Source organism: Brachycentrus maculatus, unplaced genomic scaffold, assembly GCF_059751285.1.
Source record: "Brachycentrus maculatus isolate JH-2025_06_01 unplaced genomic scaffold, ASM5975128v1 h1tg000024l, whole genome shotgun sequence".
NCBI classification, from domain to species: Eukaryota; Metazoa; Arthropoda; class Insecta; order Trichoptera; family Brachycentridae; genus Brachycentrus; species Brachycentrus maculatus.
Window position 1 is genome coordinate 1,733,853 of NW_028280778.1, and position 27,151 is coordinate 1,761,003.

Below are 27,151 nucleotides of genomic sequence, written 5' to 3' on the forward strand. Positions count from 1 at the left end.
CAGTGTTTGTGTATGTAGTACCTATCATATCTATAATATAAAGATCATTGTTATCTTTTAAAAAGAACTCAAATATGTAGTAAAGTCACAAGTCTTAACAAATTTTATACTGAAAATAATATAGTGATTGACTTCGGTTTTTGGTACTATCTAACTAAAACTATAAATCCATCATTGTTATAATTTGCAATTTAATGTATGCATTTACAATGCCCTATTTTTAAATTGAAGCAACCAATAGGTATTTTAAAAATTAAATATGTTTTATCTGAAACCGATCAAATATTTAATTAGCATAATATTATGTAATACATAACAACCAATTTGAGGATATTTTCAAACTGTTTCAAATAACTTAATTAACAAATTAACAAGAAATTAATGTTTGTTGACGATGATTAAAATGAAGAGTAAGAAAGAAAGTACACATGGCTACATATAAAATCTATTATATCACTCTCTGATTTTACAATCATATGATTAATTTGTTAAAATGAATATTGATAATTAGATATTTAAATTTGATGAACACAATATTTTGATTATAGCAAAAGAATTTTTTAAACTTACCTCTCAAAAAAGAATCCGATAAATAATAAATGTAAAATGACAATGTGATTTTACATACTTCCTATTGTAAATATTAAGATGACGTTTAATATAATTTCACCACAATGTGAAAAAAATGGATCTTACATATTCTTTTATGTATACTTTTAATTGTTTTTAACAGGACATACGTTTGTATATGTAGTCCATGAGTAACGCAGTAATTTTGTAATTTATGAAGAAAAAAAAAACGAATATATTTTTATTTCCAAATTCATGCCACCACTGGAAATTGTATAATTCTCTATACGAGAAAAGAATCTGATTTTGATGTAACAAGAGCTAGATATTTCTGTATCGACATCACTTTTAGGACTAAGATTTTTTTAAATAAATAATGTCCAACTACGGCAGCTCCAATCTGCCCTGTGATATTTACAGCTATCCTCGGCTTAATAACCTTAGCCAAGAGATACCCTGTATCCATAAGCGTACCGTGGATGCTTGGATGTTGCGGTTCGTGAACCGACCTCTCGGCTCATCCACTCCATCCATTCGTTTGTCCTTAACGCTGCCGTCCGTCGATCGTATCGTGACCGATGTCTTTTTTTTTTCAAACAAAGCTTATCGTGAATCGTGTAGGAAGCGTGAAAAACATCATCTGCAATATTTTTTAATGAATTTGCCTGTAAAAAGTTATTACAAAAGATAATCATAATAAAAAATATTGCCAATATATTTACAGTATTGAGTAAATTTAAAAAAACTACTTCTTTCGTAGTTATCACCTAATTTTGGCTTTCTGTACAAATTATGAAATTGGAATAATTAGCTTTTTGGCTATCATATATTGGTTTTGCTTCTTTTTGTTCTATTTTGAAGCTATTTATTTACAAATATAAAATTTAATTAAAAAATAAATGCATAAATAGCCGCGCTTTAGTTATAAAACAGGGTTGTCATATATCTCCAAAATTCCATTGGAATAACTTCAAGAAATGATTTTTTAAAGGCCATTTGCTAATTTTACTTTTGGTTTTTAGAACCCACATTATTTTTCAATGAGTGGAGTAGGGGTGGATTTCACAAAAAAACATACGTTCGTGAAAATACAAGATCTAATTTATATCTCGGGGGTGGAAGATTTTTCCAGTAAAGGTTTTTGGATGTTCTCAGGATTTTAAGGATTTTTAAATACCACCAGATTTTTAAAGTATTGGGACGTCGTGACACCACGGTGTCAACAATGATGATATGTATAAACGTTTCGGGACGAATGGCAACCTCAATTTAAAAGTAACGACGTTAAAGGCAAATGACATTAACTTAGAAATGTTCCTTCATACCATCGTTATCTCATTTTCATCTTATTTATAATGAAAAGCGGTTTTTGTTAACTGCATATTTTTTGCTATTTGATTTTGAAAAGCCTTTTTACAGTCTTAATACAACTACAAAGTGGACCAATTTGGATTGACTCATGTAAAATATATTTAATTTTTCAATATTATTATTTTATTTAAGTAAATCAAACGACACATTTATTTGATATTTTGTTATGTCATGTATTAACGGAAAATAACGTAATTTAAATAACATTCACTTAACTGTTGACACGTTCTAGTTCTTCCTAAAGTATTTTGGATTACTAGAAGAAATGATTTTAGCTCCGAATGTGTTATTTCTACACAAATAATTCCTTTTTTTTAGTAATAAAAAAGAATTATCACTGTCGCCTGGTAACTCGACACTGGCTAGAACACTAAAAAAGGGTGAAAAGCCATTAAAAAGAAGAAGAAGTCATTGTCGCCCTAACGGTATGCGTTGTAGCTCCACCTTTCTGGAATGGGCCCGAATGTTAGGGCCATTCAAAATTACGGAAATATTCTTAATTAATATTATACATCTCTTTTTTTTTTAAAACAACGATAAAACAAAAGACGTCCACCCTACATTTAGGGTAGCATATAGAATATTCTACCCCAAAAGTGGGGTGGACGTCTATTATAGTATCGTTGTATTTTAAGAAAATGTGGAACGATGACCATATCAATCATTATTTCACATCAGACCGTGCATCTGAATTAATGCACCTGACACTAGAGTACCACGATTTTGGATTTACCACACCTGAAATTTCTCAAAAAAACTTTAAAATTTTTAAGCTGTTCGAAAAAAAATACAGAAAATGTTTTTTTTTGTTCTGTTTTAAAAAATTTTTCGAGAAATTGTGTGTGAAATTCAATAATTTTGATTTGTCCTTAAACTGGGTGTTTTTATAATTTTCTGGACCCTAGCTATAGGTAGGTACCGGTATATACCTTTCAAACTACAATGTGTTGTCTGTGGCTATGTAATTTTTTTCTTCTTGTCATTGAAATTTTCGCTATCAACAACTGTCAACGCCGTTTCATTTTTTTGAAATCTGGAGTTTTTGTTTCCATCTATTTTTCTTATAAAACAAACTAACTGAATGTCAGTTTGATAACTTTGAAATTAACTGCGTCGACAATAATTTGATACCTTCCCCCTAAAGCTATATAAGCAGCATTTGTATATTTTCTGACAATTATATTTTAAATGAGTTTGAAGATCATTTGAAATGACGACTATAGAAGACGATGCCCATGTGACAACGTCGATTGAAGAGGATGGTGAAAGTTCTAATTCTACCATTATAAACACTGAATATATTGGATATGAAAAACCTGAAGATATTATTTCACACCCTAATGCAAGCACAGTTAGCTGTAATAACACTCTTCCTGATTCTCGCAGCTTTTCGCCACTTCCTAGTACCTCAAGTGATAACGTCATTATAGACTTGAATGATTCGAGATTCAACGAAGCTAGTGGTGTCTTCAAACTTCCCCAAGATACACCGGTTAAAGAGGAAACAGTGCCATCCTGTCAAAGTATAAATTTATGTGAATCTAATCCCGTAGAAGATTCAGTCGGTGTAATAGAGTGCTCATCTGGCTCCGAAGTTGAAGACATTCCGCAAAATGAGATGGATATTGAAGGAACAGTCATTAAATCGACTTCGAGGCGAAAAAAGAAGCTATCTAAAACGATAAATTTACTTCTCGATGATTATAATAAAAAAATATACGATTCCGACTGTGAAATTATAGATGTGGATCAATTAATTGCAGAAAATAATGCTGTATTGAAAAACTCCTCAGTAAGTGAAGTAATTCAAATAGATAGTACTGCAGACCAAGATATGTGTAGCAGTACTGCACCACCTCCGATAGTGGATATCACCAGTACCAGTCATCGCAGAAAACGTTCACCTCACCAGACTTCCCAAACAGACCAAAGATCTACGAGTGTATTTGAAAAAATAAAAAATGGGATAGTAGACTTCTTTGATAAGCAAATGCAATCCTCGAGTACCGAAGATAAATCGAATTCCAGATTACTACCTGCACCGCTCCTTTCTTTACCTCAAACACCTTTGGCAAAAAAAAAGTCAAGCGGAGATAGTAGACACGATTTGAGGAAAAGATACCCTAGGAAACGACCGAGAGTAGTTGAAACAATAGACTTATCACAAAAATATTTACCAAAACGATATGTGCATGAAATCATAGACATCGATTGCAATACGCCCACAAATATTACAAGTCTACAAACTGCAGATAGTACGTCGGAGCGCAATTTCAATTTAAATGTGCCTCCTCCAGCAAATTTACCACGCTATAATCATTTAGCAATGAAAAGGACTCCAGTTAGTAATGAACCTAATCGTTATATATACGATTACTGTACAGAATGCGATATCCGTCACTTTAGATGTTCTACACCTGATGACATTCCTAACCCAGTTAATAACTCTGCTCATAATCCTCGCAATGACCTGGTCACCAATCATCCCATGCAAAATACCATTGTTGATATACCAAACGATGCGCCTCTAAGCAGCTTGACAAACCAGAGTATAGAGCCTAATGTGATCACTCCGACCAAACATTTCGGGGAGTGCCCTGTTTGTATGGAAAGTTTGACGCAAGGGAATGCGGTATCTACATTCTGCGGTCACATATTCTGCACGGGTTGTATACTCAAGGTCAGGGCTACAAGTAAGAAATGTCCCAAATGTCGGAAAGCCCTCAAAGGCAAAGGTTACCATCCGATTTTTTTGTAATCACTATGTGATTTATTTTGTTATTATGACAAAATTCAAAGCGAAAAAAAAAGAGATCTGTTTTTTATTTACTATTTTATGCCCTTGTTATTTATTGTCCAGTCCATTTCTTATCATATTCTGAAAAAAAGTTTGTTTTATACAAATAATTTCAAAGAAATATATGCACGTATCTTAATTATTTTGGATATAATAATAAAATTGCTGTTTAGTGTTTTTGAATAGACATTTTTTTATCCTGCAGGTTTTATTTATTATGTGCCAAACTAAAAACAATGTCCATAATTTGTGAAAATGTATATGAATTTAATTTTTAAAAAGTAGTTATAGTATTTATTTAATTTCTAGTAAATGTTATCGTCGTAGAATAAACTATACACTTATATGTAATATTTTATGAACACTCTGAATTTTAAGAGTACTCTTTGAAAATAACATTTTAATGTTTGTAATTGACCCTTTAAGTGCTGTTAGGTACTAGTATGGCAGTATCTGGCAGGGTAATAAAACTTATAAAATTATACAATGCAATTTATGTTTTATTCACCCAGACGACACACTTTATTTTATAAAATAGTTGATGGTCGTCATAAATTACAAAATAAAATTATCGAATGCACACCGTTACACATACAAAAGTATGTAAAATTCACAGAATAGACATGAACCGTAAAGGAAATTTGGATTGTTTTGGAAATTTGCAAGACACAAATTATACGGAGCTACATTAAGCTGGATATATTGTACTTTTATGATATGCCATTATTACATTTTTAAAGGAACTTATTTTTTCCGCTGTTTGTTGAAGTGAAACTTGAGAGAGAGAAAGAGAAAGAGCTCTCTAGATGAGACTAAACATTAACTTTGTCTTGGTCAATTAAGGCCCTGTTGATGACAAACGTCGGGGTGAAAACTGCCTAGTCAACTCGGGGTGAACTTATACAAGCGTACTGGGAGCGATTATAGCACCATCTGCACACGGCGAACGCAATTACCAATAGTGATAGTGTGTTAGAACAGAATGTTTAAATTTAAAGAACACAAATTTGACTAAAAAAAGTAAGCGAAGTTATTATGTGAAACAAACATAAATTGAGTTCTGATTTTAATTTCGTTTTTGAGTTTCTGATTCCCTCATTTTTTGATTAAAGGTTCTCGAATATTAAGTTTCAAATTATTTAACTATTATTTTTCATCTGCCTCCGTAGTGAAGGGGTAAGAGCGTTTTACAACTGCGATAGAGATTCCGGGTTCGATCTTCGGAGGAGTCAACCATACACATTTATAGAATATTTTTGTTATCACAGACCATTAATATCAGTATTACCAATTCAAGCACCAATCAATGACAGTGTAAATTTTTAATAATAATAATAAACAGATTTTTTTTTTCCCCATATTTTGTATTGTATTTCTTTAGAGATGCTTTCTCTCTGTCTTTCACATTAAATCTCTTATTCTTTATTTTTTAAGAAGTTTCACTTCTATCGCTTGTACGCGCAATTTTAATTTATTATAGTGATTCTCTGATATGTTACAGAAAATTTACGTTTTAGCCTTGATTTGCTAAGGTGAAATTATTTGTGAAATAACAAGGATGATGTCTAAAATACCAACATTTGCCCAATACAACGGTGTACATTTCAAAATTAGTAGTTTCGATTACCTATTGAACAATGGTCTTGTGAAACGCGCAAGTAAATGGAAACCATATGAAAGTCATTTTTCTATAGGACTTGGCTCGATTTTTATTATGGAAATAGGCACTTTTAAGTTAACAAAGAATACTATTTTGTAATTATTTATTTTATAACTTTATATTGCTCTTCTGTGCTATTTATGTAATCTATATTTATTGACATACTTATATTGTAGAAAATATCTTGAAGTGAAAAAGCTGTATACTAATAGCGAAATAGTTCTCACATAGTTGCATAGGCCCTTTAACCGTTGTATAGCAGGGAGTTATACTCCCGTCGATTGGAGAAGGGCAGTTATAATGCCTCTCTACAAGGGAATGAGTTTAAGGGTGGAATGTGGCAACTACAGAGCTATCATTCTATTGAATGCTGTTGGTAAGGTGCACTTACAGAAAGGATAAGAGCCATAACAAAAAGACAAAGTGTGAGATGTTAAGAGCAGATATATGGATGGAAAAGGGCGTATTCATCAAATCTTTGCTTTGCGCAGTGTAATATAATTTTTTGGCAAAAAACTAAAGAATTTTTTGCGCATTTGTGGACTTGCAGAAGGTATATGATCAAGTTGATAGAACAAGACTATGAAAGGTATTATCTGAGTATGGAGTAAGCAGTAAATTTATCCAAGGCATTGCAGTCTTGTATGAGGATAGCACTGCACGCATTAGGAGTGATTTATTTCCGCCTTGGTTTAGCATCTCTAAAGGTGTTAAACAGGTATATGTAATGTCACCATGGCTGTTTATTCTATACATGGATAATTGCATGGAAGGACTGAAAAGTTGGTTCTTGCATGTGTGCAAGGAAAGTAATTTGCTTATGAATATTAACAAATCCGAATTCATGGTTTTTGAAAGAGATGAATGTTGATCGGGATGTAAAATAGTAGTACGTAGTAACAGGTTTTGATTTTGTGTATTTAGGAAGATTGTTTTCTAGGTATGAAAATAATGATAAAGAACAGAGTGAATGGTGTACTTAAATCAGTTATAGCAAATACAAACCTTCAGTGGAAGCTAAACTGGCAGTACACAATGGTCCTGGTTCCAACCCTAATGCATGGAAGTATAGAGTTAGCAAAAAAAGGATGAAAGTAGACTGAATGCAGTCAAAATGCGATCTCTTAAGCGAATGTGCGACAAAATGATAAATGATAGATGTTCGAATGGTGATGGTGAATATTATATATAAAATAAAGTTACGTTTTTTGTTATCCCACCAAACTTTTTTCTACATAGATATATTTGTATATATAGGATTAAAATATGCCATGTCTAATTTATAAATAAATATTTTTCATAAATGTTAAACTGTTTTATTTATATTTAATACTAATCTTAAAAAAAAGTCATTGATAATCTGTTTCTTTTCCACTCCATGAAATCTTAGACTGATATATCTCCTTTCAACAATTTCAATCTAGATAATCATTTTTTTGTTAATGAAAGCTCTAATGTATTGCATAGTATTTTTGTGACAGTGCATTTTATTTCCATATTCATTAAAAAGATGTGGCAATTTTTTAAAATCAAATCTCTATAATAAAATTGTCAATTAAGCTACCAACTGGGTGTGAGTAACAACACCGAGATAAAGCTTCTAAGGAGTTTGGTCCACTCAATTTTTCTCTATGCTGCAAAACATGAACCATAAAAGCAGCAGAAAGGAGAAATATTGACGCTTTTGAAATGTGGTGTTGGAGGCGCATGTTCCGAATTCCATGGACAGCTAGATGCTCTAACGAGTCAATTCATCATGAGTTACACTTGGATGGCTTAAATCTGACCAATGTCTGTATACAACTAATTCTTTAGTTCTTTGGAACGGCTGGTTGTGATTGGTAGCCTGGAGGGGAAGAAAGGGAGAGGATGATACGCCACACGATGGACCGATCAAGTTGTGACAGCAGCAGGCACCTCGGTGGTTGGAGCGGTACGTGCAGTGAAGTCAAGGGATAATTGAAAAAGAGTCATTGCTTCATCAAGGGTCACAATCCTCAGTAATGAGGACTAAAAAAGAGAAGAAGAAGACAGATAAGAAAAATTTTTATTATAAATTTTAGATCCATACCTGCATTTTTTTATTATTTCAAATTCATGTTGGTATGTTATTGTATTATCTATTCTCTCTGCACAATATTACACAACAGCGAGCCAAATGGATATTATTATTATTATTAAACCATATCCGCTCCCTAGGTGGAGCATATGGAGTCCACAAACTGTCTCCAGGCTTTTCCGTCGGCTGCCAGCTCCCTTGCATCCTCCCAAGTCAGATCCGCGTCCCAAAGTTCTGACGAGAACTGCCGACGAAATGCCGAGCTAAATGGATAGGCCATAATATAAGCCACCCAGGCCTGGTTCTTATTGCGGAAGGCATGTGCGAATGCGCAAACTACAGAGGACGAACCTGCTTAACCTTTATGGACCATATTATCTCCGATATGCATTGTAACGGGTACGCCGAGTTAAAGAGACGTATGGAGACTGACCATGAAAAAAGCAAACCATTCATCACAAAGATTGTAACCCACAAAGAATTCTCTCTGCTTACTTTTGATGATTGGTTAATGGATAGTTTTTTTCCTTCAACCTGTTGATGTTAATGAAGTAAATGAGTTTTGTATGTTTTGTTTATTTGGTAACCAAGCAACGTAATATTGTTTCTTGATTTTTTTTGTTGTTTACTGTTGCTATGGTTAAATTATAAAACATCTAGATGATGTAGGTTTTTTTATATACCTATTTTGAAAAAGCAAATATTTTAGCAAAATAGATAAGCAAATGCTTTGTGGGAAAATCATTTAAAAATGGATGACTTATTTAAAAAAAGTAAAATTGCCAAGTCCACAGATTACTACATAAAATTTCACACATTATTTAAAAGATTGAAAGCACAAGAGCAAATTTTACATAACAACACACTTGCTGCCCTCAAAACTTCTAAGTATGATGATTTGAAGTATTTTATATCTGATTTGGAATGCAAAAGGTAATATTTGATTTCTGTAATCTAATCAATTTTGTAATTGATAGTTTTTCACCACGATTATTATTTCCAAAAAATAATAAAACTTTAAAATTGAATGTTTATAATAAATATTGTATTTGTAGTATTGTATGAATAATTGAACGCTATTAAAAATAAATCAAATAAACCTATTTTAATGCTATTTTTTGACACCATGTGATGCATTTAAAAAAAATTATAAAAATAAAACTCAAAATTTATTTTCACTACTTGCTATTATGTTTACAACCAGTTTCAAAAAATATCTTTCCTTATGGATAGATCATAAACTAAACACAGAAAAATATACTTAAGTGAGTTGGCTGGATGAGTGGAGTTGTATTTACAAGAATGAGAAAATATATTAAATAAGGCTATTACTAAAATTTATTTGATAATTAATTATACTTTGATATTGTTTATAATGACTGAGATTTAAATATTTCATCAAGGTTAATGTTTTATCAGTGTTTGGGTGAATGAAAAACAAGATATTTGCAGATTGCAAATGCATTAATATTTACACACTCACACACAGAAAATTATGTATATATATATGTATATATATATATATATATATATATATATATATATATATATATATATATATTATATATATATATATATATATATATATATATACAAATGTATAATTTTTTTCTTTTGCTTTTACTGCAGTGTCGGGTTATGGCCCTGTTAGTGTCGCGGACTGTGAGTCAATGGTTATTAATTTGACCCTCACTATCTCATAACAAATACATGCCGCTTAAGCTAACCTGAAAATACAGTTGTATTGAAATATTTGTGTGTATCATAAGAGCACAAATATGAATTTTTATTTAAAGAATAATTTTGTGAATTTTTAGAAATAAAGATGTCCAATTATTAAATGAGAAATGCTCTGCAATAAAACATTCCATGGCTATTCTTCAAGAGAATGTTTCATCGCGTGAAAAAATGCTAAGTCTTGGTAAATTATTTTTTGAAAATATTTAGATTTAATATTGGGTTATGATAGATAAGGTAATATTTAACTATTTAAATGTATTATTATTCAAATTGCATTATTTTTTATAGATGTAGAATTTTACAAAAATACCTTGATTGATTTGGAGCGGCAGTTATCTGATATGAAGGTACTGATTAAAAAGGAAACGGATGCACTGAAAATAAATGAAAAAACTTTATGTGAACAGGTTAGAATGTAGAAGAATTCCAAAATACATACTATTCCCATTCAGACAAAAATCACAAACAATTATTGCAATGGAAACCTTAAAAGACATTTTTTTCCAATATCAGGATTGCAGTCACATTAATAACATTTTTTTATTACAAATAATGCTTGGTGGCAGAGAGAGTATTTGTGAGTTAGTAACACGTGCTTAATTAAACAAGGACAATATACATAATTTACAGGTTTTGCTATATTTTAATCATCTTGAATGTATTCAAAGAGACAAATATTTTTAATGTAGAAAATTTACCTGCAATTTATAACCATATTGATAAAAAACATTTCTTACAAATGCCAAAATTACAATTTGTGAAGGAAGTTTTATTCTTTTAAGATTAAAATGTCAGAGTGTCTTATACATGGTGAACAGAGACCCGTTTCAAAAAATAATTCTGCATCACAATCCTCACCAATCAGAAAGTTTGGAAAGAATACATCCAGAGCTGACAATCAGGTAAACATTTTATTTAAACCTTGACTTATCTGCAGGCTTCCGGGAGAGGCTAATGAGGCTTCCAACCTGATCATAAAATTGTTTGTGGAGCACTGATAGAGGCTGGACATGTGGTAGCATTAGAACATAGTGTTGGATTGCAAGCATCAGCTGATCTTCTTATATCGACGTGCCCTACGTAAAATGCTCTAACTACATTTTTGTCATTTTTGAGATATTTGGTGTATGTAATCAACTGACCGTTATCTACATATATAAACAAACAAAAAAATGTATTAAATAAATTACGCCTAGTTTCAGGCGTATAAGACACTATCTACATCAAATTTTCAAAATGAATTTAACTCCTAAAACGCTAACTACTTAATTTTGACAAATAATAAAGATTTTAAACAATTTAATAGATCATTTTATTGTGTTTTTAAATGTATAATACAAGTTTAGAATTTCAGATAAAACCGTTAATCAATAAATAAAAATATGTTGAAAAAATCTTATAAGCTCTCTCCTGTAAAATAACCGATTTGCAGATAGAGTACTTTGCGTCGATATGATCTTTCTCTAATATTAGTTATTAATTATTGTTAGTTTTTAAATTTTTTAAATCTTGTTAATGTTTTTATTTAAAAAAATACTGTTTTTACTTATACATAACAAAAAAGGGTAATTAAATATTGCACTCATTGATTGATTAGTCAATTAGGAATTAAATTATTATTTTTATCATATTTTAAATTAAAACATCTTTTTTATATGCAAAATATTAAAATAATTGACTATTGGTCTTCGCTTTATAAATAAAGGATGAAATATCAATTTTTATTTCATTTTTATAGTTTTACATATTTGTTAAAATTTCAGGATGTAAAGAATTTTCAAAATTTCTTACAAAGAAATGGCGGACATACAGGAGGGTGGGGTGAAGTAGAACACAATATATTCCTAAAGTGTTGGAATAAATTTACTAGTGTGACGGACGAATCTTCAGCCAATACGGATATTGTAAAGGTTATTAAGGCACTTGAAAATTTTCTACCAGGTAATAAAAAATAATTATAATAATCAGTATTTTTGTTCTAGTGCTTAAAAAGTTTTATTATAGGATTCTATTCATAAGAATAGAATTTATAATCATCTGCAGCTTTGCCTATTTTATTGGAATTTGCCATACGATTTTATATTCATTAAGATTTAGATAAAATAATAAATTCCCTTTAGATTATATCCATCAAAATTGTTCTTTATAATAAGTTGAATGCCACTACAAAAGTGAAATTCAGTGACTTCATAGATACCATGCTTTTTCATGTGTGTAGAAAAAAAAACAGGGTTCAGTCATTATAGGAATCTACCACACGAAACTTTAGTTCCTCATGGAAATAAGTGGAAATCCCGACCCTTATTCTGAAAACTTTGGCCCTTATTTGTACTTATTGTGTATGTATTGAATTGAAACATTGATAGCTTGTTCCTTAATACATTTTCGTGGTGTTTTCACGAAACTAATTAGTTTATTAATTAGGATCGTATACTTATCACAAGTAACCGCAAACCCAACTCCAATCTGTATAATGTTTTCTGGCATATTGCACTGAATCAAAAGTAAGCAAATAGAGTGCTTATAAGCGTCTCCCTCTCTCTACCAACAAACAGTATGTTAATGACGCTTTTAAGCGTTTCCCGCAAACAGTGTGTTAAGAGGGGAATAAGTTGTATACTTTACATTTTAATATGAAATAAAACAACACAGTTTTCTGAATTTTAATGTTTTTAATATGTTTGCGAAACCGTCTGGTTGGTAACTACCGCATGATATTTTTTGTTGCATATGCAATAATTTTTCAAATGTTTTTCTTAATATTTTGTCACAATACACAGATATATCGAGTGAAGAAGTTGTCCAACATCATAATTGGTTATTGGAATACAGATATTTAAAAGAAATGCAATCTAAATCACTTGAAATATGGAAGGCTTTACGAGAAGCTCATAAATATCATAAGGAAACCGAATTCCAAGAGGATGATAGCCAATCGAAATCTGTGAAGAAAAATACTGGTGAATCTACCAAACCAAAAGATATACTAGAAATATGGAAGAAAAGTAAAACTAATGAGAAAAAGCTTTTGGATGACATGTGCGTAAGTAGAAAAAATAATAAATGCATTTCAAAAAGATTATTGTTATTATTTCACCACAAAGGATTCATACGCATTAGCAGTGTCTAAGTGATATAGTTAGTACGAGTACGGGTAATGAGCCCCGAGTACCCTAGCTGTTGTTGTTGTTCTTGTACATTCTCGCGTAGCAGAACCTGAGTGTCCTTCAGGAAAGTCATCAAATATATTCCACTTCTATAAAAGAATCCGGAGTGCTGGACTAATCACCTTGCCTCATATAATTAACGACTGGGTTAACACTGCGTCGATTTTATGCGGTGTCCTATACAATAGTTCTTTGAGTATAGAGAGGTGTTAAAGAAGAAGGATTTATTTTTGTTCTTTTTCATTCTCAAGTAGGCATTATGTAATTTTCTAAATTTTTTAAAAGAAATATTGATAAGAATAAGAATAATAAATAATTGACGACTCTTTCATCATTGTGCTGTTATTATTTTCTTTTAGGTTGATGAGACATTAAAACAAAGAAAAATAGCCTCAGCAAAGGAATCTGAGAAAAAACTGGAAAAAGAAGATATATTGAAATGGACAGAATCGAGAAAACGACACATGGAACAGAAACTTATGGAAGACGAGGCAAAGTCTTCGAAAGACAAAGAGAAAAGAGCTTTTGAAGCAAATAAAAAAATTAAAGAATATAGGTAAAATAATTTCGTCACACTCTTTCTCATTATTTGTTTAATGATTTTTAAAGAATTGATAGAACATAATTTATTGCTTGAAATAAGTTTTAGTTTCAAAAAATGATATTTGTACATGTCGCTTTATAATACATATTATTTATGAGGTATATATTGTCCTGAAGGGAGTATTCATTACTGTCTTCAAATTTCATGTTGTAGGAATATGTATACGCAATCCCGTTTATATTTCCTTCAATGTATCCCTCTATTTCCTATTCCATACAGGTTTCACTCTGAGTTCCTTCACTTACATCATCTGTATTTATTCACATGTCAACACAAGCGTTATATGAGATGCCTTGATTTTAATTTGTGACTGCGATTATTTTTTTATAAACAATTTACAGTACTCCAATTATAGTCAGCAAACAAGATAAATCTATGTTAGCATAACTCAGGATTACTTAGAAAAGGGTGTAGAAGGAAATTGAGATGAATTTTAATTTTATATGAAATTAAACGATTTCCTTCAAATCCTGTGCTTGTTTAGTTAATATTATTACATTTAACCCAGCTTATAATTAGGTTTTTTTTATAGTTAAATTATTGTTTATTCAATGATTTTTATAACTATCCTTCAAACTATCATTGAAATATTCCGTTGTTTATAAGGATAGTCTCGTTTAATTTATGTTATTAACATACGTTTTTAATGATAAAATTGTATTATTAGCTACATGTTTTTTTCAATAGTATTAACTGGTAAAAATCATTAATAATTTACCAACTGATTACTGCATTTTCTGCAAATTAAACTAATTTGACAGCAATTAAATTTTAACAGACAGCGAGATCAAGAATTCATAAACAATAGAAAAGGAAAATTAAATAAATTAAGAAAAACAAAATCCTGTGATAATTTGGAGCGCCGTAATATTTACAAAAAGAGTTGCTGTTATAATACAAACAGACCTTCGAAGCAATATGACAAACCTACTGAACAATGGTGTCGCAGGGTTAAGAAGTATTCATCAGTAGACACATTTGTTTTGCCGAACACTACATCTCACGTGGACCTATTACCAAAACTGTATGTATATTACGTGTTACTTACTGCCAATTATTTGCTTAAACAATATTACCTTATCTTACTTCATCTTTACTTATCAATATCTTACGTATCATACCTTGGTTTATTTAGGGTTTTTATTAATCACAGTATAAAAATGAAGCCTTTTCCATTTATAATACGTCTATAATGTGTTCAAACTATTAGATTTTATTGATTGAAATTTAACTTATTTAAAACTACATATTAAAAGAGATTTTTTTTTAAAAACAATTTTTTTGGAAGCTTGAGACGAAGCAAAGAACGCAGATTCCCAGGCAGTAGAGCGTGGGCGATGGCTAGGAACTATTATGTGTGCACTATTGAAGTCAGCATCACCGCAGTGACCGATTACGACTGCATGCTGGCTGCTCAAAACTCCCATGTAAATGAATTATCGTATTGAAACTGCAGAATGCCCAAATTCGGAAACTTGAAGCAGTTGATCACAACTGACTTAAGCTGTGTGTGTATTTCCAGACTTTGTTTTGATCAGTTTTGAAGTAAACTTTAAATAACTTTCATATTTTTATTTTCCAGGGGTGTTCCGCAGTGGAGAAAAGGTATAACGACAAGATAATATTATAACATTGTGTGTTTTATGTACATATAAATGTATGAAATATTTTTTTTATAAGACTTGAAGAGGGACACAAAAACACAAACTTTTTGCCAAACATAATAATGATGACTGTTTTGGCCAAAGGTTTTAGTAATAAACCGCAATTTTCACCACCCCTGTGATATTTGGTTTGTGTACTTTATGACAGAATCACATGTCATGTACGATTGAAAATATTTAAAAATCAAATATTTTTAGAATTATATTTTACGATGCGTGTATTTTTAAATGATGACAAATAAAAGTCAATAAATTAACTGAACATTTGTTTATTAAATATCTAATTTTTTAAACACTTTATAACAATCTAAGGTCATAATACTAGCAACCACTTTGATAAATTACAATATGTATTGAATTAACCTGCAATACAAATACACAAAATTTATTACAAACAAAAATGTTTTAAAAATATAATGATGTGTGCTTATCAAATAAAACACGAAACTGATAACACTTTCATGTCACCCAATCATAATAATACATACAAATTATCATGTTATGCGTGGTTTTATAATTTATTTTATATATTTTTATTATCATATATTATTTATATACAACGTGTAATATGTTTTTTCTATTTAAGAACTGATAAATTATTAACTCAGATAAATTTGGAATGTATGTTTTCGATTGAAGTTGCAATTGTGACAAAAACAGCAATATTGATGATTTAAGAAATTTTATCTGATCAAATATTGGAGTATTTTGATCAATTCTAGGCAGTGAAAACAGATACTCAAAACACATACACACATGTGTTAAAATATTTTTTTATTAAAAAATCTGTTCATTAATGTAAATCTATACACAATAAAATTGCATTGATAAGAAGCAATTAGATTTTATTTTACAATGGCAATAACAATTTAAGTATTTATTTTTTATAATACAGTTGTTTATTAGGACAAAAATTATACAGTCAATATAAAAAGACTGTTAATATTATGTTGGGATCAAATATTTAAGCCTTTGCGCCGACAGAGCTGTTTCCACCTAGTTTTCCAGTGGCAGAGTTGCCAGTTTGTTCCTTTTCCAATTGTTTTCCAAGGTATTCCCTGTACAAAAAAAATGCATTTTAGAATCGCAAGTAAATTGTGAATATTTCACTTACATTTTATTTTAATGATAATTCCTAAAGTGGGAATGTCAATTGCATTTTCACATCAAGTTTGATGTGAAAATGCAACCTATTCGTCAAATTGCAAAAAAAGGGAAAGATGAAATGAACAATGGCTGATTGAATTCAAGATGCCACATGCCTGTAGCGCTAGCTTCTTAGGATTAAAAATAAGATGCCACTCTTCTGGTCGAGAAATGACACTAAATGACAATACGACAGTGGCTGCCATATCTAATTGTATATGAATAATTGAGGGGATGTTGGATAAACAGCCTTACCAGTTATGGACCATTAGTTTTTGGACAGCAAGAAGGGCTTCATAGCGAACGTTAGGATCTTCATGGCCCAACAGCTGCATCACAAGCTGCTTTCCTCCCAATTGCTCGATTACGCTAAAGAAAAGTTTCAATTATATCATTATAATGTTGAGAAATAGAGGAAAGTATATTGAAAAAAAATACTATATTTTAAATTATATCGTTTACTTGGTGACTACCACTAATTATTATTCTATATTGTGACACGTGTTTCAAAGGACTCATTATGATTATCAAAAATTGTATTCTGATGTTTTATGAAAATTTAAAATGAATAGATAAGAACCGTTGATTCCATTAATGAAATAATTGTTATCGATTCTAGAAAAATAATAAATTTTCTGAAGTCTGCTATAATAACTCGACACTGGCTATAAAATCCAAGATGGGTGAAAAGCCATTAAAAAGAAGAAGAAGAAGAAGAATTCTGCTTTACAAAAATATATTAAAAATAACTTCATGAAATGAAATTCTGTAAATGGCACTAATTCGCTTCCAAATGCTTTTGCATGTGTTTATTTTAAAATATTTTCTAGTTTGGTGCTTGAAAATTTTACAAACATTGTCAAACAATTCATGTTGTTTATATAATTTATCATGTTTGAAAGATAAACAACAATTTAAAATTGAAGATACTAAATTTTAATGACGTTATTGATAACTGTTTATGTTTGTAAAAATCTTACTGTTTTCCACGAGGATAGTGTCGGACATATTCCCCGATGTCGAAGGAGGCCACGGAGAGCACAAGGGGATCCTTGGAGGTATCCAGATGGTGGATGAGGGTTCGCAGAAGTTCATAGTTCTTCTCGTTCAGTCTCCCCGCATTCTCACGCCAGAACTTGGCTGACTTGTGCACCGGAGACCATTCCAACCTGTGAAGAAAAAAATGTAATACCAAAACTGCCACTCACTTTGTCAGATACAATAAAAAAAAATATCCTGCTGCCGCCATTGCAGGCTCTGATGATATTTTAAATATTAAAAAAAAATATATAAATAATTATTGTTGGGTAATATATCCAAAATAAAACACAGTTTTTTGGATTGCATTCTACATTCATTTATGTATATATTAATACGTGACGCGTTTCATTTTCTTAGGACATTCTCAAACACTGCTATTTATTTTATTTTGGATATATTACCCAACAATTCAATATGGAATTCTACCAACTGTCTGCAGTTACAATAAACAAATAACTATGCCTCCAACAATTATAAGAAGACACTAATATCTAATGAAAGGATTGTCTGTAGAGTTCAATAAAAATGAAAAGTAATAACCTTCCGCTCTTTATTTCCGTGGAGTATTCATCGAATGAGCTCAAGTCCTGGATAGAAGCCTGGAGTTTTTCATTCAGAAACACTACATCTTCCATGATGTCCTCATCGTCAGACCTCTTTTGCTCCAAGATGGAAAGCTGTTTCAACACCTTGCACTGAACCATGGCCATGCAATGCTCTTTAGCCATCTGAAACAGAGATATTAATAGTCATCGTATTAACAAAGCGAGGAATCAAAAGTTTATACTTTCTTTATTATATTTCAGTATTTTGGGTAATCACCAAATCGACACAGTAGTTTTACTACTATACTGTCCAGTTTTGGTATTATATGTTCAGTTGAACATTGGCGTTATCAAACAAATAAAATAAACAAACAAACAAATAAAATAAAATAAATTTTTATATATGTGCTGTTAAACCACTCGTTTATGATGGAAATGAAGATAAATCGTAGCATTATTAACAACATTTTGAGTGTGTCCAAATACTTGTTCACAAATCTGGATTATCTCCAATTATAGGAGTTATTTATCATATTATTTTTTGACATCTCTACGTAGATGAAGAAAAATATGGAAGTCTGGGCATTTACGGGACTTGTACAAATATAAGAGTTTCTGCTCAGTAAAAAAGCTTCTTCGTCTCACCAATAGATGTCACTATCGAAAATTCTAGTGATTCTTGTACATTGTTACAAAATTGGATCATATATATAAAAATTCCAAGAATTTGAATAATGTGGTTGTCAATCACGGGTAGAATTGGTGAATGTTACACATGTGTAAAGTCATCACTTAAACCAGCCTATGACGATCGTAAGCCCCGTAAATGCCCAGACTTCCATATTCTTCTTCATCTATGTTGAGATGTCAAAAAAGTAGCATAATTCTTTAAGAAGTAATATTTACCTGGTTGTCTTCTGGCTTCTCGATAAGGTTGCGGAACACAGCGAGAACAATCCTGGTAACCTTTTCCTTGACAGAGTCACTCAAGATGTCCGCAAGAATTGGGATCACATTGAATTTGTTCATTTTCTCAGCCAGAAGGGGGTGGAAAGTTAGCACCCAAAGGCAAAATACCAATTGATACTGCACCTGTTATAAAAAAAATTAACATTTTGTATAAGTATAGTTGTTGAAATATGGTGTCCATCATTACAATGTGAATATCATTTCAATTATATCCACACGTGTGAGGAGCTGAAGAGGACTTTCGAAAATAGGTGAGAATGGCGAAAGATATGTCATCTGTTGCTACCGACCAATCCACAGGATTGAGACCTGAGAGAGAGATCATTTCAAAATATTTTTTCCCCCCCACATATTTAGTAAATTTTTTTAAGGATATTAATTTAAGTTTTACTTAGTAAATACCATTATTTCTTAAAATCTATTGTGACACTTCTTTTGATGCATTTCACATGATTTTCAAATACCGTATGTGAAGCTGATTCTTAATTTTAGAGTTCTCTCCTTGAAACGTTGAAGGTTCAAGAAGGGGTAGAAGCTGTTTCTTATTTTTATTTATTTATTATTTCTTATCAGTGGGAATAAAAACAATAGGGGGAGGCTTTGTCATATTGTTAATAATGGGTTTATTATTATTTATATCCACAAAGTGACTGTCAAATCAATTAATGAAATTATTAATTTATTACCTGGAAGTTGACTCTGGATGACAGGATGGAGAGGATCGTAGAAATACCATCAACAGAAAGGAATGCAAAGCGGTATTCATCAATACGCAGCATCATTTGGAGACAGCGAGCCACCGATTGAATATATTCATTGTTCTGTGAAATAAATCCCAGAGAAATTAAAATCATGTCAAGGAGTTATGTAAAAAAAAAAAAATTAAATCGGTAAATGAGACTTAAAACATGCTAATTCAGTATATTTAGGTTAAAAAAAAACCAGGCGCTGAAATAATAACAGTGATGTTCAGTATGTATACTACCTAAAGATTATTAAAAATTATGCATTTTTAATAAAAAACTTATTTTAGTTCAAAATCCAAGATATAAGAAAGGTATATGTAAAACTCCATGCGCATATGCATAATAAGTATACTGTAAGACGAGGACAAATGAGCTTTTAAAATAATATTATCAGCAATATTTACATAAATTATTACATAGGTAAATCAAATCATTTTTTTCATTTACAACCTCCTTGCTCCTTGCGTGATGATTGAATGAATGGAATATGTATAGTGCACCTTATAAATCAAGATATCAAATAATATTTTTTATAATACAAAAATCACAATGTTTCCTTTTTAAAAATGGAATAACAAGTATTAAAAATGTTTTTTTGGAAATCCTGAAATTGAAAATCATCGACTTTATCACACCCATTATGGAGCAAATTTAAATCTGCACCATGTATATATATTTAAAAATATAAGTTAATATTGCTATTTATTTTACACAAGTCAACAATGATGATGACAAATAATAATACTTCCTTAAAATTTCCAAAATACAATGCTTAAGTTTTGTCAAAAAATAAATTAAAAATACAAAGACACAGGTTTAGGTTTTGTCCGTCTGTGTAGTTTTAGTGGTTAACGCATTTGGTCAAAGCCCCAGGTTCGATTCCTAGGGGGGTTGTTTTTTTGTGATTTGTAACTCAATCTTTATTTTACATCCCTCTGGTCTGGTATCTGAAGTGAAGGACAGAATGGCGTAAACTAATTTAGAGGCGAAATTAATTTGATAATGGAAATGGAAGATAACAATTAATATTTTAAATGAGTATTATTTAACTTTTTTCTTCCATTAGACAGAAAAAGCTAAAACATAAATAACTTCTTTTGTGTACATATAAGATCATACTAGATTCACACGCACCAAGCTCATAAAACAATTTATTTTATGTCATGTCTTCATATGGATGGAGAAGAAAATGGAGTTGGTTCATATTGGAGACTACCTAGTGAAGCACTCTATACATAACTTACAAATAGTTAATAAAATCCATGAGATTACAGACCGAAATATCAAGAGTGGAATATTTAAGTTCATCCAGAGCGGCGGACACTTCCGTATAGGACTCTTGAGTCCCCTTTGCTCCCTTTTCAGTCCCCAAGTTCGACTGACGAATATTCTCGGCGTGCACAATGTCTGCTGTCAGTTGGTCCGCCTTGGAATCATTTCAAAATAAAGGAAAATGTTTCCCAAACATGGAAGACAAATCCCCGAAAGCTGCGGCTAGTTGTCTAAAAAGCTCATTTTGCGCAACACTTACACAGCTCCTGGTTAAATGAAGCCAATCCAAACTGTTTCTAAGTTAAGTTCACAATTCAGATTGCGTTATTTCACGTAAAACACAAAGATTCACACACGTGTTATTACATTGATCAGGAAAATATTGTTAAATACAGATAAGATACAAATCACAATTGTAATATACAAATTACTTTGTTACACTATGTTTGAAGTCATATTAAAACATTTTCAAGGTATAAATTATGTAAAACAGATATTATTTAGTTTTTTATCCATAAGATCATTAGCATAAATTTATAAGTTTAAATCACTATGCATACATATGATATTTTGATTTTGAATTGTTAGTAGATTATTTTATGGCATAATTTAAGTTATATTAAGGCTGACAATACACTAAAAAATGTAGTGATATAAAACAATGTTATAAAACAAATGGGAAAAAAGAGTTCTCATCCATGTAGTTATGGTAGGTATAGTCAAGCTAACTATACACATAGATAAGTTTACGGGAATTGGTTTGTAAGGAAATTAACTGTATTTAAAAAATAGTCATAGAACTTATAGTAGTAAGACACCCATTGTCAGGCAAACATCAATTTACAACATTTTAAATACTCACATTTTAGAAAACACATGAAATATTCAAATAAAAGAAAAAAAACACTTATCATAAGATTTTTTTTGAATTTTTATTTTGAATAAACTTTATAGATCTTAAATGACCTAATTTGGAATTTTTGCTAAAATTAAAATCACGGTGTGTCAGCTGAATATTGGGTTGTTAATACATTCATGTCCCAACATATTGGGATGAATGGCAAACCTTACTTAAACGTAAAAGTGGCGTTGAAATTAAAGATTGGTTTTATTTATTTAACAAATGAATATACAGGAAAAAGGTACATAGGCTTTTTTTAAAACCTGTAGGTACTATAAATAAAAACCGATGAATGAGATATAATATATAATAAATGGGAAAGTAGCATAATCATTTTAAATTTCACGTAAGATAATCATACGTAAATTTTTGGAAAGAAAAAATATTAAGGAAAAATCTGTAAATTATTTATCAAGAGTCCAAAAAATAAATTTTAAAAACACAGTAAGTTAATTCAACACTATCTTATGTATTATGTATACTGGAGGTGTTAGTATGCAAACAAACAAGTTATAGAAGAAGAGTGGAATCAAAGCAAAACAAAGGTATTATTATGCAAAAATTTACTATATAGGTAAAACTTACATCCGAAATCCCAAATTATATAATCATCAATATATTGCATCTACATTAATCAAGAACAAAAAATAAAAATAAAAACATCTTTAAACCGACCATGGATTTAAAAAAAAAAAAAGATTTAAATAATTACAATAATTTAGGTATTCGGCAAAGAAATTGACAATATGCCATCTAGTAGAGGAGATATATTCAAAAAACTTATTGATTATGATTAAAATATACAAATATGGTTTATATATACAGCCTGACAGTTATTATATAATAGTATAAGTCTTAAAATACATTCAATAGTAATATACAAATAAAACATGCTATATTAACAAAAATATTATTCGGAAATTCATTTTTAATTGGAATTAATAAAGTATAAGCTCACACAGCAACTAAACTAGAAAAATATTATTCGAGTAAAAGGGATGTTAAAAATAATGAGATCATTATAAGATTAAGAAAACAACAATTAAAGCTTAAGAAATGTTATCAAAATACGAGTGGGGACCCAAAAATAACGGGAATTGCGCTGTAGTGGGGAGAGAGAGTAAGGATACGCATTGTTCGACCACGCATTGTCTCCTGAGTTAGTGTGCGAAGCGAAGTTGCTGTGAGTGTATCGGTTCGTCTGTGAGAATTTTTTTAGTGAAACATCTTTTTCCGTTTTACCGAAAACATGATTTCGCTGTGTCTTGTTGGGGAAATTGGCAGTGGAAACTATTGTAATGCTTAAGACTGCTTACGGGGATGCTGCTCTTAGTAAAACCAGAGTCTACGAGTGGTTTTCACATTTTAAAAAAGGAGAAATGTCAATAGAAGACCAACCCCGTTCAGGACGCCTCTCAACGTTAAGAACTAACGAAAACATCGACAAAATCAATGCTCTCGTTCGTGAAGATCGTTGCCGAACCATTGATCAACTCTGTGAGATGTTTGGAATATCATTTTAGAGTTTAATTCGGAGGATTTTATCCAAAGAGTTGCACATGAGAAGAGTTGCAGCCAAATTTGTCCCTCGCCTTCTCACAGGCGAGCAAAGGGAGCGTCGACTTCAGGCATGTTTTGAGCTTCAAAATCAGCCCAAAGAGGACCCAGAATTTATTTCCAAGGTGATCTAGCCCCCTGTGATTTCTTTTTGTTTCCCAGACTCAAAAGGGATATGAGAGGAGGAAAGCGTTTTGCCACTGTGGAGGAGGTAAAACAAAAATTGCTGGAAGGCCTAGATATGTAAATAGATAGAAAATCCCGATAAGTGAATTTAAAAAATGTTTTGAACAACGGAAGAATTGTTTGCAGAATTGGGTGCGTTGTGGTCAAGGGAAACTTTGAAGGTGATCAAAATTGATGACATGATGTAAAAATAATTCAAAACATAAAGAAGTTATGACGAAATTCCCGTTACTTTTGGTTCCCCATACATATAAAAACAAAAAAAGTTCAATTAAGTGATTAGAATAACATCTGAAATTGAAAATAAATTGATATTAGCATAGTAACTAGTTTTACTAAATTCATTCAAATAAAAAAATATCTGTATGTAGTATGTTATACACCATTGTGCATCAATAATTATTATAATTATGGGGGAAAAGCATTTATTACAAAAAAAAACTATTAATATGAAATTAAAGGGATCAAAACATGAAAAATATTTATAATGTATAATTAGCAAATTACAAAAATTACTTGTTTTCAATATACAGACTGATATGCAAAGATGTTTTGAAATAAATTTTCTGTTTTGTTGAAAAAAAAGGAATAGAAAAACGGCTTACAAAATTGGTAATTTAAACATACATAAGACTCAAAGATTTTTTTACAAAAACTCAATTTTTTCAAAAATGTTTTGTATGAATAAATAATGATGGGCCCAGGATAATTTTCTTTTTTAATATGATTGAATTTTAATTATTGTTGCTAAAATTAACAAGCTTTTACTGCACTTTGTACAAGGTAACATTATTTTAGGTGTACATACTAGGAGTGATATTGAAACAATCAGTCAAGGTAGTGAAGTAACAGTGCCAAAATTTATAAATAACAACTATGTATTTACATAATAGAAAATTCATAATATTTAAATTGTTTTTCTATCAAGTTTGTCATTAAAAATTTGTCTAAAATTTTGGTGAACACTGAATTTGAAAATTTTAAATTCAACTAAGGAAAATCAAAGTTTTACAATCATAGAGAAATATATGGATATTTAAAATTAAAACTGACTTTACAGTAAAAAATAACATTCATTCGTAAAACCAATATGAGAAAAAATTACATTATAACGATCAGTCTTTTAAGATTGATAATGTACATAGGGCAGTGTGATTAAAATATCACTTTTTAAAATGCATTTGTTGCTGAGATGATCAGTGATAAATAAAAAAAAAATTGCAAAAATTATCCTGCAGAACGTCAATTTTTTTTATAAACTGTTAAATTGTTAAACTCATTGTTTAAATGCATCTTCAATATAAAACGTATTTCCTTTCATCTTTCAATTTCATAAAATAAAAGATATAAAAAATACATGTTTTTGTAAAGGCTGCAGACAATGAATTAAATAAATGTTGACTGAAGAAAGAGAAAATATCTTTGTTTTCACTTACATTAAGTTTCAGTTGTTCTTTCAGCCAAGTGAGGTAATAGTGTAAGTCGGTCTTATCCATCAGCTCGCGAGACCAGCACGCGATTTTAGCGATAATTCCAGACGACATATTCATGATGAAACCATCTTGGCGATTCAAGAGGTTCAAAAAGGGCAACCAAAGAGAATCCCTCTTGCGCAAAGCATGCTCGTGGAATATTTCAACACGGGTCTTATCTTCCTGTGAATAAAAAAATTATAAAAATTATAGAACTGCGCAAATAAGGTGATGAAAATTAAATATTTTTCGGCTGTCCTAGTTTTGTTCTCCAGCTAACATTCGCCACATACACTTTCTTAGTCATTCTCTCACTATCCATTCGCTCCACATGTCCATACTATCTTAAAGAACTCTTCTTAATTTTTTCAATTATCACTAGTTCGACCTTACATTTCTTTCTTATAATCCTTTGTCATAAAACGATGTTCTACACATTCGTCTGAGGGAGCGCATTTCAACAGCATTCAGTCTACTTTCATCCTTCCTTTGCCAGTACCATGTGTCGCTTCCATAAATCAGTATTGAAATATTACATAGCATAATAAAATCGTTAAAATGTCAAAGAGCGAACGTAATAACATCTCTTCTTAAATTTTCACAGCAGTTCAGATGTTAATCTTTTATGGACAAAGCACAGTAACCTGGAAAAACATAATTGGCAGAAAAGTCCATGATTTAAATATACATCATAAAATTGGAGATTTTTGACAATTTTATCTTAAAGTTTGTTTCATTTGGCGAGTTCTATCTAATATAAAATTGCACTATTGTCCTCAAATCCTGCCCTAGGTTAATGTCATCATCCACCTTGCTACTTGGCACGGACTTTGAAGATTCTATTTTTATACAATATGTAGTACCTTTTTGAAGAGAAAGGAAAAACGATTACCTGAAGCATGTCATCGATCATGATGAGGATGTACTGGATGGTCTGGTCCTTGCTAACATGGCCAAGAAGATTGAAGAAAGTCTTGGCACATTGAGCCCTCTGGTCCTTAAGCAGAACCTCCTTTGTTTTGCTATCGGCACTATCGAATGACACAATAAAGTTGTAATCCTCTTGGGTGATCATCTGTGACCTATAAAATAAACAATATTTCGGTAAAGACGAATTACATTCAAGAGAATGGAAAGAAGGTTATTTAATTTAATTTAAAATGTTTTGTGATATACAGCATTACACTGCCATTTGTAGTTGAATAATAACAAAAATGAGAGAATATTGCACTTACTGCAAATAAGACTGCCAATTTACTTTTTGCTGCCGAATATCTGAAGCTTGCTGCTGGAGCACACTAGTAGCAGCAATCATATCTTAAATACACAATAATATATTAAATAGAAATAATAATGTAAAATGGTATTACGACGTTAATAAAATATAATAAAAACAAATAGGGCTGGGCAGAATTAACTCACCAATCTTTTCATCTGGTAAAGATGGAATAATGTTTTTAATAGAATTATCATGCATATTCGCCATTTTAACGAGCTCTTATGCTAAAACTTTTGATCAAATAACCAAAATTATACACAACCAGAAACAGTGAATTATTATATTGAAAGAAGGCGAACAACTCGGCGGACTCAGCTGAGAAGTCTTGTGACTGATGGGTATGACGATAGTAACAGACTCATTAATTGGCGTGCTGCATTTCATGTACTAATAGATTTTTTATAT

The 27,151-nt window shown here is 30.8% G+C and overlaps 2 protein-coding genes across 4 annotated transcripts; one reads left to right on the forward strand and one right to left on the reverse strand.

Moving 5' to 3' along the window:
- The first annotated feature begins 9,089 nt into the window (after positions 1–9,089).
- LOC148313078 (uncharacterized) lies at positions 9,090–15,891 on the forward strand. Its single transcript, XM_088269341.1, has 9 exons — positions 9,090–9,390; positions 10,275–10,378; positions 10,486–10,604; positions 10,980–11,099; positions 11,961–12,138; positions 12,978–13,240; positions 13,724–13,920; positions 14,747–14,992; positions 15,551–15,891. Exons 1-9 carry the CDS (start codon positions 9,209–9,211, stop codon positions 15,588–15,590), a joined length of 1,449 nt encoding a protein of 482 aa, XP_088125467.1. The 5' UTR covers positions 9,090–9,208; the 3' UTR covers positions 15,591–15,891.
- Positions 15,886–27,079, reverse strand: LOC148313079 (V-type proton ATPase subunit H-like). 3 transcript variants are annotated; one of them, XM_088269317.1, is made up of 11 exons: positions 26,890–27,079; positions 26,703–26,784; positions 26,360–26,549; positions 25,432–25,650; positions 21,356–21,505; positions 20,020–20,154; positions 19,271–19,456; positions 18,360–18,547; positions 17,759–17,947; positions 17,034–17,147; positions 15,886–16,690 (listed from the first exon to the last, which is right to left on the reverse strand). In XM_088269317.1, exons 1-11 carry the CDS (start codon positions 26,951–26,953, stop codon positions 16,597–16,599), a joined length of 1,611 nt encoding a protein of 536 aa, XP_088125443.1. In that variant the 5' UTR covers positions 26,954–27,079; the 3' UTR covers positions 15,886–16,596. The 3 variants fall into 3 exon arrangements, with proteins under 3 accessions (XP_088125443.1, XP_088125448.1, XP_088125456.1); XM_088269322.1 differs by lacking the exon at positions 21,356–21,505; XM_088269330.1 differs by lacking the exons at positions 15,886–16,690; positions 17,034–17,147; positions 21,356–21,505 and having other exon boundaries at positions 17,755–17,947.
- Between the last annotated feature and the right edge of the window lie 72 nt (positions 27,080–27,151).

Bases quoted from the DNA above. Each gene is read 5' to 3' on its own strand.
- LOC148313078 (XM_088269341.1), top strand. From the start codon at position 9,209: ATGGATGACTTATTTAAAAAAAGTAAAATTGCCAAGTCCACAGATTAC. The intron at 10,605-10,979 runs GTTAGAATGTAG...TATTCTTTTAAG, and splicing joins AAAAAACTTTATGTGAACAG to ATTAAAATGTCAGAGTGTCT. The intron at 13,241-13,723 runs GTAAGTAGAAAA...ATTTTCTTTTAG, and splicing joins AGCTTTTGGATGACATGTGC to GTTGATGAGACATTAAAACA.
- LOC148313079 (XM_088269317.1), bottom strand. From the start codon at position 26,953: ATGGCGAATATGCATGATAATTCTATTAAAAACATTATTCCATCTTTA. The intron at 20,155-21,355 runs GTCTGTAATCTC...TTTATTTCACAG, and splicing joins ATTCCACTCTTGATATTTCG to AACAATGAATATATTCAATC. The intron at 16,691-17,033 runs GTAAGGCTGTTT...TTTTTTGTACAG, and splicing joins AAACTAATGGTCCATAACTG to GGAATACCTTGGAAAACAAT.